The sequence below is a fragment of the Rhincodon typus genome, chromosome 22 (genome assembly GCF_021869965.1).
Source record: "Rhincodon typus isolate 14 chromosome 22, sRhiTyp1.1, whole genome shotgun sequence".
Taxonomy (NCBI): Eukaryota; Metazoa; Chordata; class Chondrichthyes; order Orectolobiformes; family Rhincodontidae; genus Rhincodon; species Rhincodon typus.
This window is the reverse complement of record NC_063353.1, coordinates 2707041-2720226: the sequence shown is the minus strand read 5'-3', so window position 1 is coordinate 2720226 and position 13186 is coordinate 2707041. Positions and strand designations below refer to the sequence as shown.

Here is a 13186-nt window from a genome sequence, read left to right as displayed (position 1 = left end):
TTTCTTCCCCCTCCCACCACTCCCTCATTCTCCCAATGTGCTGCTCTCTCGAGTTACCCCGAGTGGGCGAACAATTTATTTCCACCGATGTGAGTCCACAACCAGGGAACATTCACCCTGGGGGATCCCAGCCATAGTTCAGTCAGTGAAGCCGATATGAATGCCCAGTGTGACAACAGAGACTTGGAACTCACCAAAGCGGTGAGCGAGTGATCCCAGGCTGACCAGTGCCATGGACAGAGTGACCCTCGACTGGCCTAGGCCATGGAGAGAGTAACCACACCAGGGGATCAAACTCTCCAATCTCCAACGGGGATACGAGAATCTGGTTGGGAGTGATGTCCGATTGCAGAGTGACCCTGGAGTTGTGAAGTTATTGACAGCTGTGGTTGGCACTGCTGTGTCTACCTCCGTGTACAAAATCTAACCTACAGATTACTCCATTTGTAAATAACTAACTGTGAATTTGACTGTCTGAGTAACGTAAGGATTGTGTATCTAGATGAAGGGGTTTTGTCCTTTTTATGTCAAGTGGAGTGAAACGGGATTGAATTTTGTCATTGGAATTGTTTGCTGTCATACTGTGGGGCAGTGTTAATGCTGTGCATGCTGCTGACAGTAATTTTAGATTCCTGTCCCTGTCTGTTTCAGGGTTGGCGGATGTGCCGGGGGTGAGGAGGCACTGTGAGTCTGGTGCCTGTAACCCTCACCTGGGAAACCTGGCAGCAGCCAGACAACTCCGAACCAGCACGACCTGTGGATTAAACGGCACTCAGTTCTTCTGCTCACATTTGGGAAGGGGCTGCACGGAGGCACCAATGTGTGGGAAATGCGGTGGGTTCCATGGCCGGCATTCCCACCCAGCAATGGCGATGACCGATTCCTCCTTCCATCTCCCACAAACCTGGTGGCAATCCAGCCCAGGGAGCTACAGAGAGACCATCCAGCTGGATCTGGACACCTCCTTCTACTTCACCCACCTCATCATGATCTTTAAATCTCCCAGGCCTGCTGCCATGGTTCTGGAACGTTCCCAAGACTTTGGCTCCACCTGGAAACCCTACAAGTATTTTGCCACGAGCTGCAGTGAGATGTTCGGGCTGCCTGATGACCTGAACCACATTGGGGCAATCTGTACGTCCAGATATTCGAATCCATTCCCTTGTAGCCGAGGAGAGGTAACTATCTTTACTCGTGCTGACGCAGGCTGAGAGTGGCTATGGGCCTAACTCCTTGTATGAGACATCCATATTTGAGATAGAAACAGCTTGCATTTACATAGCACATTCCCAGCCTGGGGCCATCCCAAACTGTTTGTCTCTGTCCATTAGGTAATTTCAGGATGTAGTTACTATTCAGGTGGGCAGAGATGTTTATTTAGTGCCTGTTGCCACAAACAGCAGTGAAAGAAGTGACCTGTTTCTTTTTTCGCCTGTTCGTTGTTGTTGTTGTTGTTGTTGTTGTTGTTTTTGTTATTTTTTGAGGCATTAGAAATTGGCCAGAAACCCCCTGATCTCCACCAAAGCTTCTACACCAGAAATTGTGTCTCACTAACTTGACTGAGACTTTTGAAGAATTAATAAAGAGGACTAATGAGGGCAGAGGAACTATGAACCTGCAGTCCTTGAAAGTGGAGTTGCAGGTAAACAAAATAGTGAAGAAGGCATTTGGCATGCTTGCCTTTATTGGTCAGTGCACTGAGCATAGAGGTTGGGAGGTCATGTTGCAGCTCTACAGGACATTTGTTAGGCCACTGTTGGAATACTGCATTAATTTCTGGCCTCCCTGTTATCGGAAGGATGTAGTTAAACTTGAAAGGATTCAGAAAAATATACAGGGATGGAGACTTTGAGCTATGTGGTGAGGCTGAATAGGCTGGGGCTGTTTTTCCTGGAGCGTTGGAGGCTTAGGGGTGGTGACCTTGTAGCGGTTTATAAAATCATGGGGGGCATGGCAAGGGTGAATAGCCAAGGTCTTTTCCCCAGCCTGGGGGAGCCCAAAATTAGAGGGCATATGTTTAAGGTGAGAGGGGAAAGATTTAAAAGGGACTTGAGGGGCAACCTTTTGATACAAAGGGTGGTGCGTGTATGGAATGAGGAAGTGGTGGAGGCTGGTACATTTAAAAGGCATCTGGATGGGTATATGAATAGGAAGGGTTTAGAGCGATATGGGCCAAATGCTGGCAAATAGGATGAGATTAATTTAAGATATCAGCTTGGCATGGACGGGTTGGACCGAAGAGCTGTACAGCATGGAAAATGATCCTATGACTGTATGAGTCGATCCAACATCAGAGTTGATAGCACCTCTGTTTACCACTGTCGGAGGGCCAGCGCTGAGGGAGTGCCAAGGTGTCGGAGAGCCAGCACTGAGGGAGCCGTTGGACTGTTAAAGGTGCCACGTTCTGGTTAAAAATACAATTATCCTTTTATAAGTTTATTTCCCATTGTTATCTTTCACTCCATATTGGATGTGACGCACTTATCTGCTATAAGTGCATTGGACTTGAGATGTCTATGTTATGATTGGAGGTCGTGCTAGGGAAGGAGGGCAGACTTTAACATTTAAGTTCAATTACAAATTGATGTAACTGTTTTGGGCCATTATTGCAATATTTCTGTCACCCTACAATAGCAATGATAGTATTTTAATCACTTCTTCCTCAGTGATAGTTTATGCTGGTGAAATGTGAGAGATATCATTACTTTAGTGTTGATTGGTACTTTGACAACTTGCTGCTAAGAAATCTCTTCTTTCTAGGAGGAGAAAATATAGCCCTCTGGTTTCTTCATGAAAAACATAATATTGCTGATGGCCATTTATCAGTATAAGACTCAGGAGCAGAGTAGGCTCTTTTATATCATTTTCACCAGTCATATTAAATTTTTGCCCTCTGGTTCCCACTGTTTCATCAACCTGAACAGTTTTTCATTCTCTGTTTTGATTGGATCTGTCATAATTTTGAGCTCCTCTGAACAATACTTTCTTCGAAGACAACAGTCCCAGCTCCTCCAATTTATCTGCTGAAGTGGAAGTCCCTCAGCCCTGTAACCATTATTATAAGTCTAATCTGCACCCTGTTCGAAGTTTCGCGTCGCTCCTGAATGTGGTGCCCAGGATTGGTTATAATGCTCCAGTTGAGGCTGACCATGTGTTTAATACAGGCTCACCAAAGCTTCCCCTGCTTTTGGATTTATGCCTGTGTTTATAAAGACTAGAATACTGTATGACTTTTTAACCATTTTTGCAACCTGCATGTAGAACCCTGGTCACTTTGTTGGTTTGTATTGTGATTCCACATTCTACACACTAAAACTAAATGTTTGGTACTTTTCTGCATAAATTCTCGCCTGCTGTTTGAAGGTAAATCTATGTTTGGGCAGGGGAAAACATTCCAGGAAGAGATACTGAAGGGTCAGAACAAATATATTGCAACAGAAAAAGAAAATGAATGGGAATCCCAAATCCACAACCCCTTGAGTATCGAGGAGCATAAAGGCTAAGATATGACGGTAAAGGACAGATTAACAATGCTCAAATCAAAACAAAAACTTGGCAGGTCTAGCAGCAACTGTGGAGAGAGAAACAGTTAATGTTTCAAGTTCAATAGGACTACAGAGTTGCAGAAAGCCTAGAGGAGTATAGAAATTACAAGTCTGAAAACAAACAGCATTAGGAAAGTCAAAATAGGGCACAAAAATATATTGTCATGTAAAAATTAAGCACCCCCATCCCCCCACAAAGTTTTATAAATGCTCAGGGAGCTAGAAGCTATCAGAAAGCAAACAGTTATCCTGAATGTGGAGATGGATGATATGACCATGGTCCTTTATTAAGTATTTTGCACCTCTCTTCACAAAAGAAGGAGATATTGTTGTTAAGGAACAGGAGTGTGAAATGTTGGAAGAGATACCAGATAATTAATTACTCCAGCAACCATCCCGACACCCATAAATGGAGCTGCATCAGGACATTATTCAAACGAGCCACAAAGCACAGTCTGCCATTACCTCGGCAACAGACAACACCAAGAAGACACAATACCACCAGACGTGCCAGTCACCCTACCGTACATCAGATACATATCAGAGATGACCACAAGACGACTCAGACCTTTAGGTATCAGGATAGCCCACAAACCAACAACCACCCTGCACCAGCTACTGACGAACGTAAAGGATCCCACACCCACAACCAATGAAACTAACATAATATACAAAATACCATGCAAGGCCTGTGAGAAACATTACACAGGCCAAACTGGAAGAAAACTGACAATAAAGATACACGAACACCAACTAGCCACCAAGAGACATGACCGATCTCACTGGTCTGAACACACACAGACAAAGAAGGACACAAATTTGACTGGGACAACATATCTATAATAGCACAAGCCAAACAGAGACATGCCAGGGAATTCCTGGAGGCCTGGCATTCCAACCGGAACTCCATCAACAAACCTACTGAACTGGAACCGATATACAAATCACCGAGAAACAGAACCGGAAGTGATGCCAATCATCCCAGCAAACCGAGGCATATAAATAACAAGCAGGACAGAATACCAACGCTTCACCAGAGCCACGCTGACAATGTTACCTAACAGGGTGACGAAACATCTACAATCAAACACACCGGCTCGGCGAGCAAGTCTACAACCTCATCCACAACCCGAGCTACAAATCTTCACAACTTAGAGATAAACATACTGGAAGGGAATAAAAGGGGTTTAGCATCTTAGAAAGCGGATAAATAAGCAGCTGCAGGCAAAATGTGTCTCAGGCTGTTAAGAGAAACAAGGGAAGGAATAGCAAAGGCTGTGATCATCAATCTCCGATCCTCTGTGGCTCCTGGCTCAGTGTTGGACGATCGAAGAATAGTTGGGGGGGTGTCATATTGTTCCAAATGGGACGAACAGTGACACTCATCATTTAGAAATGGGTGATTAGGAATTAGGTTTTATTGTCACGTGTGCTCGTGTGCAGGGATACACGAATGCAGTAAAAAATGTAGAAAGTTGCCATTCCTGGTGCTGTCTCAATTACACGGTACCTAGGTACAAGTAGAAAAGTAAAGAAATAAGTTAATATACAACATTACAGTTCTTCAATTTATAACGTGCAAATACTGAAACCAGTCTAGGGCCACCAGGGAGAGAAAGTGCCCTTCATGGTCTGTTAGTGTTTAGATTTTCAGGAGTTGGGGTCAAAATGTTATATTTAGATTTCCTCTTTGGTCTTGCCTTCCTTGAGACCAAAGAGTGGATGGGAAAGAACTCCCCCTTCCAACACTGGAAATCCCATCCTTGTTGCTCACCGCTACATGATCTCCAATTTGAAATAGAGCTTTCCCACATAACGTAAATTCTATCCTTGTTGGAAACTGGGACTATAGCAATTAGTGCCGAGAACGTGATAGCTAAAATGTTTTAATGGGTTAATTGAGGACAGTCAGTTTTGTAATGGGATTCCACGAAGATCAGTACTGGGTCCCTTGCTCTTTGTGGTATGTACCAATGATTTAGACTCAACTGCAGAAATGTAAGAAGTTTGTAGGTGAGCCAAAAAGTTGGCAAATGGTTGACAATGAGAAAGGAAGCTACAGATTGCAGGAAGATATCAATGGACAGACCAGTCAGTTAGAAAAATTACAAATGCAATCCATTCTGGAGAACTGTGAAGCAAGGCATAGGAATTCACGATAAATGAGAAGGTGTTAAAAAGTGAAGGAACTATTTGGATGTTAGTATGCAAGTTCACAGATCCTTGAGGGCAGCGGGACAGGTCAATAAGGTGATTAAGAAGAATGCTTTCTTTTGCCAGCCAAGGAAGTGAGGTTGTACTATAACTATGTAGAACATGGGTTAGCCCACAGCTGGAATACAGTGCACACTATACAGTTCTGGTCCCCACATTGCACGAGGCGTATGATTGCACAAGAGAGTGGGGATGGCTGAGGATGTTGCCAGGAATAGGAATTATAGGCAACGGAGAAAGAATGGACGGGTTGAACTTAATTTCTGTGAAGCAGAGGACCTGAGGGGAGATTTAATTGAGGTGTCCAGATAAAGTGGATAGGACTGAGCTATTTCCCTGAGCCAAAAAATTGATAAACTGCCCCATCAAATTTCCAGACAGCACATTCCAAACCCTAACCACTCATTGTGTTGGAAAGCTTTTTTTCCCTCCCATTACCCTTGCTTCATTTGCACAGCAACAACATTATTGAATTTTTTTGAGGAATTAATGTAGATTCGACAAGAGTGACGCAGCAGATGTAATTGTTCTGGATTTTCAAAAGGCCTTTGTCCCATAATAGACAAATAAGGTCAGAGATTGTGAAGTCAGGGGACAGTGTGATAACAGAGTTTAGTTCGGGATTATGGTCGGCACGAAGGGTCTGGTTCCGTGCATTATGGCTGTGTGGCAGGACAGATATTAGGGATTGGGGTTAAAGGGGTTTATTCAGAGTGGCAAAAGGTAGGAAGTGGCGATACACAGAGGCCACTGCTGGGATTTCACTTTTCAGAGTCAAAAACAAAATTTCTAAATTTTCAGGTGACAAAATAATGTTCCTGGCTCTTATCTGGATTGGTCCCTGGAATCGGAGGCTTTTTCTCCCTGGAGTGGCTGAGGGAATTGTTCCGATATTCCCTGCAGTTGAACGAGAACAAGCCAGCTCGGCGAGCAAGTCAACAACCTCACCTACAACCTGAGCTGTAGATCTTTGCCAAAAATTTGATTCCCTGCAGTTTACCAGAATGAGAGGGCACAGAGTAAATGTTGGGGCATTGTTTCCCACCTGGTGGGGCGTTCTAGGTCGGGGGCGGATGGGGCGCAGTTTTAGGAGAAGGTTGATAATCCCATATGCTTCGTTCACCCATCCTACCATCAAAAATAATTGTGCACAGTCACCATCAGCACAGTCTGCTCTTGCTCCTGCAATTAGAGTTGTTCTGAATGAGGGGTGAAAAGTATGTGTGTGAATCAGGATTACCTGTGTGTGGGAGGTATCTCTGCAATGGTAGTTTTTGTTTTTTGTTATTCATTAATGTGACATAGGCATTGCTGGCTGGGCAATTTATTGCCTGTCCCTAGTTGCCCTTGAGAAGGTAGTGGTGAGCTGCCTTCTTGAACTGCTGCAGTCCATGTGCTGTAGGTAGACCCACGATACCCTTAGGGAGGGAATTCCAGGATGTTGACCCAGTGACAGTGAAGGTATGATGATGTATTTCCAACGCAGGATGGTGAGCAGTTTGGGGGGGAACTTGCAGGTGGTGGTGTTCCCATGTATCTGCTGCCCCTGTCCTTCGAGATGGAAGTAGTTGTGGGTTTGGAAGTCTAAGGAGCTTGGGTGAATTTCTGCAACGCATCTTATAGATGGTACACACAGTTGGTACTGAGTGTTGGTGGTGGAGGGAATGGATGTTTGTGGATGTACGGGCTGCTTTGTCTTGGGTTGTGTCAAGCTTCTTGAGTGTTATTGGAGCTGCACCCATCCAGGCAAGTGGGGAGTATTCCATCACACTCCTGACTTGTGCCTTGTAGGTTGTAGGCAGGCTGCAGGTCAGAAGGTGAGTTACTCACTGCAGTATTCCTAGCTTCCGACCTGCTTTTGTAGCCACTATTTATGTGGTGAGTCCAGTTGAGTTTCTGGTCAATGGTAACTCCCATAATGTTGATAGTTGGGGAGTTCAGTGATTGAATATCAAGGGCGGTGGTTAGATTGTCTCTTATTGGTGATGGTCATTGCCTGATATTTGTGTGGTGTGAATGTCACTTGCCACTTGTGAGCCCAAACCCGGATATTGTTCAGATCTTGTTGGACATGGACTGCGTCAGTACCTGAGGAGTCGCAACTGGTGCTGAACATAGTGCAGTCATCGGCGGATGTCCCCACTTCTGACCTTATGATGGAGGGAAGGTCATTGATGAAGCAGCTGAAGATGGTTTGGCCTAGGACACTATCCTGAGGAACTCCTGCAGAGATGTCCTGGAGTTGAGATCACTGGCGTCCAACAAGCACATCTAACTACTTGCGCTAGGTATGACTCCAACCAGCGGAGAGTTTGCTCCCTGATACCCGTTGATTCCAGTTTTACTAGGGCTCCCTGATGCCACATTTGGTCAAATATGGTCTTGATGTCAAGGGCTGTCACTCTCACCTCACCTCTGGAATTCAGATCTTTTGTCTATATTTAAAGCAAGGCTATAATGAGGTCAGGAGCTGAGTGGCCCTGGTGGAACCCAAACTGGGCGTCGCTGAGCAGGTGCTGCTTGATAACACTGTTGACCTTCCATCACTTTACTGATGATCGAGAGGAGACTGATGGGGCGGTAATTGGCCGAGTTGGATTTGTCCTGCTTTTTGTGCATAGGATATAGCTGGGTAATTATCCACATTGTCACGTAGGTATCAGTGTTGTAACCATTTTGGAACAGCTTGGCTAGGGGAGCAGCAAGTTCTGGAGCACAAGTCTTCAGTACTATTGCCAGAATGTTGTCAGGGCCCATAGCATTGGCAGCATCCGGTGTCTCCAAACTTTTCTTGATATCACGTGGAGTGAATTGAATTGGCTGAAGACTGGTATCTGTGATGCTCCAGACCACTGGAGGAGATGGGGATAGGTCATCCAACCGGCACTTTTGGCTAAGGATTGCTGCGAATGCTTCAGCCTTATCTTTTGCACTGATATGCTGGGCTCTTCGATCATTGAGGATGGGGTTATTTGTGGAGCCTCCTCCTCCAGTGAGTTGTTTAATTGTCCACCACCATTCATGATGTAACAGAATTGCAGAGCTTAGATCTGATCAGTTAGTTGTGAAATCGCTTAGCTCTGTCTATCACTTACTGCTTATGCTACTTGGCATGCAGGTAGTCCTGTTTGGTAGCTTTACCAGGTTTGGGAAACTTGGTCTGCATGTATGAGTTGGACTGAAGAGTCTCTTTTCAAGCTGTATGACTCTATGACATCTTTTTTTAGATATGCCTGGTTGCCCATGTTTAACCTGAAGCCGTGAGACTTCATGGGGACTGGAGTGAATGTTGAGGACTCCCAGGTCAGCTCCATCCCAAATATATGTCTGTGAATGGGGGTATGGGTCAATGGGTGGACAGGTATCTATTATCCATAAATCAAGGTAATTCACTGTGCCAAAAAGGATCTGCCTTGGAACATCAGGTGTATGTGCAGTGTCCAATGTTCTCTTTGTCCATGCTGTAATGTTAGGTTGTTCCATGCAGTAACCCTGACTTCCTAAAAACATGTCAATCTCCAGCTTTTAGCACATAGCACGGAGGGTTCTGAAGCTAGCTGACATGACTGGTCATTAGTTTGCACACATGCCTGAAACACCACACGTGTGTGTGATTCAAGTTAAAAGATCAAGTGCAAATTCCCAAACACATCAAAGAATGAAACTGCTTCAGGGTGTGGGTCACAAATGGGGAGTGAAGAATTCGAAAAGAATTTTGTACATGTTACTTCATGCACTGTGCGCTGTGGTGATTACACACTCTGTATACATTGGGACTGTTTTTGACAGCATTGACAAATACTGAGCATTTATCACACTCAGTGACTCACTCCCACATTGCTTTGGAGACAGGGCTTCCTGAGTTGTTCAGTTTCAAATCTCTAATCTTGAGTTGTGGATGCTAGAAGGAAGGCATCTGATCCTCCCTGCCCAGCCCAGGCTTATTCTGAACGAGGTCTTAAGCCTCTGGTCCATTAGTTAGGCCTCAGGAGTCTTTAGTGACTTCAGTTCCTCACCTATATGTGGGTATGCTCCCAGGGGCACTCCAGCTGGCCCCCACACTTCCCCAGCACGACCCAACCTTCCCCCCACCCCTGCCACCTTACAACGGACACATAATCCACCCACCCACTCCCACATTCGTAGAATCCTGCTATTCCCCCCACCACTCCGACCACCTTCCCCTTTAATTATCTTCTTCTTTGCCCCATCCTGCACAGCTGACTCCTTCACATGGACAGTGGGTGGTGGTGTGTTATTCAACTATATGAGGCATCACACCTAAGCCCAAAGCTGTGACATTTTCCAGCAGAGTGTTAGCTGGATGGCAATCAGCTGTGTGACTGGGACAGATACTGAAGCAAATAAATCAGGAGAGGAGTCAGATACCTGGCTCCTCAGGCCTACTTTGACATTCAGTTTTGATCAGAACTGATCTGCTCCTGAATTATTTCCTTGCCTGAGCTCCAAGCTCCTTCTCATTCTCTTACCAAGCCCTGAATCACAGAATTGTTACAGTGCAGAAGAAAGCGATCTGGGCCATTCATATCTGCACCAGCTCTCCAAATGAGCATCATGTCCTGCTACCACTGTCCTGTCTTTCTCCCATAACCCTGCACATTGTTTTTATCTAAATAATCATCCAGTGCCCCTCCTGAAACCTCAGTTGAACCTGCCTCCACCACATCGCTGTGTGAATGAAGTTTTTCTTCTCCCATCATCCTGCTTCTTTCGCAAATCGCTTTAAATCTGTGCCTTCTCATTCTTGATCCTTTTTATGAGCAGAAGTTTCCCCTTATCTGCTTTATCCAGACCCTTCGTGATTTTGGTCTATCAAAGATCTATCAAATCTCCTCTCAGCTTTCTTCTATACAACGAGAACAGTCCCATCTATTTCAATCCATCCTCAAAACTGAAGTTTCTCATTTGTGGAACCATTTTTGTAAATCCTTTCTGCAATTTCTCTGCAGTCACATCTTTCCAATAATGTAGCAATCAAGCTGTATACAATACTGCTGAGGTCTAACAAATGTTAGAAACACGTTCACCACTACCCCATGCTCTTGTATTCTATGCTGCTATGAATAAAGTCCAGGATCTGATGCTTTATTAATCACACTCTCTCAAACTGCCTTCTTTATACACCCACCTCCCACTGATCTTGCAATTCCTTCAGGCCTGTACCCAGCATCACACTTCTCTGTATTGAACCTCATCTATCACCTATTTACTGACTACTGTCAATATCCTGTTGGAGTTCCACACTGTCCTCCTCGCAGTGTACAATTCTTCCAAGTTTAGTGTCATCTGCAAACTTTGAATTTGACCTCTGCAAACCCAGATCCAGATCATTAATATATATGAGGAAAAGCAAGGGGCCTAATAATGACCCCTGCGAACTCCGTTGCAAACCTTCCTCCAGCATGAAAACTAGCCATTGACTAACTCTGGTTCCTATCACTCAGCCTTTGTAACCACGTTGCTACTGACCCTTTTCTTCCAGGCGCTCTAGTGTTTCTCACAGGACTGTTGTGTGGCTGTGCGTTGAATGGCTTTTGAAAGTCCATGGACCCCACATCAAAAGCCTAACCTCCATCACTACTCTTTGTTAGCCCCTACAATAACTTCACCAAGTTAGTTAAATATGATTTCCCCTTTGAAAACCATGCTGGCTCTCCCTAATTTAAGTCTTGCTTGCCCAAGTAGCTACTAATTCTATCCCAAATAATTACTTCATGAAACTTCTCCACCATTGAAGGTAAACTAACTGTTCTGTTTTTGTTGAGCTTATACTTACAATCTTTCTTGAACAAAACGTGCTGATTGCAATTTTCCAGTCTTCTGGCACCTCCCCTGAGTGTAGGAAAGACTGAAAGATTGTGGTCAGTGTCCCTACAATTCCACTCTCTCTTCCTTCAAAGTATTTGGATACAACTCATCCAGTCCAGCTGTCTTGTCAACTTTAAGCAGTTTATCAGGTACCTCCACCTCTTCAATTTTAAATGCTTCTAGTGACTGAGTTCTCTCCTCTGTTACCATGCCTGGGCAGTATGTCCTTCTACAGACAACTGCTTAAAGGAGGTAGAAAAGAGGACGAGTGCCTCCTTAAGACTGTATTTTCACTACATAACTGTTTGCATTCTGACTTTAACAAGAAGTAGAATAAACAGGGCTTTGGTCCGTGAAAATGCAGCCCAGTGACCCTTTATCACAGCTTTCACCACTGGTCACACGATGCCCCCAACTTACATAGGAATATAGGAATCTACGCCCTGCTTTGACATGATCTTTCTGCTTCTGGTTAGAGCCTCCAGACTGGCTGGAGCAGAGGGAGGGAGTACCTGACCAGCTTGGCTATGAGTGTGTGTGTGTTTGTGTGGTTATTCCATGCCCTGTACTAACCCATTACCTTTTTGGTGTCACTTGTAAAGTGCCAAAGTAACAATCCAAAACTTGCCAACAAGGTGGGCTTTCAAGGATTGTGTGGTCAGAGAGGCAGAGGGAGAGGAATTTAGAATGAGGCCAGTGCATTTGACAGCATAGTTGAGTTGGTGAGAATACAGGAAAGGAAATAGTTTGGAGAAGGATGTAGGTCTAGAGGATATTATGGAAGAACCATTTAATCACAACATGAGAATTTAAAATTTAATGTATTGGAGAAGCAGGAGCTAATGTAGTTCAACAATTGAAAGTGCAGTCTTTAAAGTGATTTGGATGTGAACACAGGAGGTATGGTTATTAAGTTTACAGGTGACACCAAAATTGGAGATGTCGTGGACAGTGAAAAAGGTTACCTCAGTATAACAGGATCTTGATCAGATGGGCCGATGGGCCAAGGAGTGGCAGATGGAGTTTAATTTAGATAAATGTGGGGTGCTGTATTTTCATAAGGCAAATCAGGGTGAACTTATACACTTAATGGTAAGGTCCTGGGGAGTGTTGCTAAATGAAGAGATCTTGGAGTGCAGGTTCATAGATCCTTGAAAGTGGCGTGCCAGGTAGACAGAATAGTGAAGAAGGTGTTTGGTATGCTTGCCTTTATTGGTAATTGCATTGAGTATAGGAGTTGGGAAGTCGTGTTGCGGCTGAACAGGACATTGGTTAAGCCACTTTTATAATACAGTGTGCAGTTCTGGTCACCCTGCTATAGGAAGGATGTTGTGAAACATGCAAGGGTTCAGAAAAGGTTTACAAGGATGTTACCAGGGGTTAGAGGGTTTGAGCTATAGGGAAAGGCTGAATAGGCTGGGGCTATTTTCCCTGGAGCATCGAAGGCTGAGGGCGTGACCTTATAGAAGTTTATAAAATCATGAGGGGCATGGATGGGGTAGATAGACAAGTCTTTTTTGGGGTGGGAGAGCCAAAAACTAGACGGCATAGGTTTAAGGTGAGGGAGAAAAGATTTAAAAGGGGCCTAAGGAGTGTGT

General features: G+C 44.6%; 1 protein-coding gene across 1 annotated transcript in view; it reads left to right on the top strand.

The window, feature by feature from the left end:
• The window catches only part of LOC109923360 (netrin-4-like), an 82297-nt gene that overhangs the window by 5400 nt on the left and 63711 nt on the right, over positions 1-13186 (top strand). The window contains exon 2 of the mRNA XM_048610557.1: positions 652-1178. Coding sequence (XP_048466514.1) covers positions 652-1178 — 527 coding nt within the window. The remainder of the gene's footprint in view (positions 1-651; positions 1179-13186) is intronic.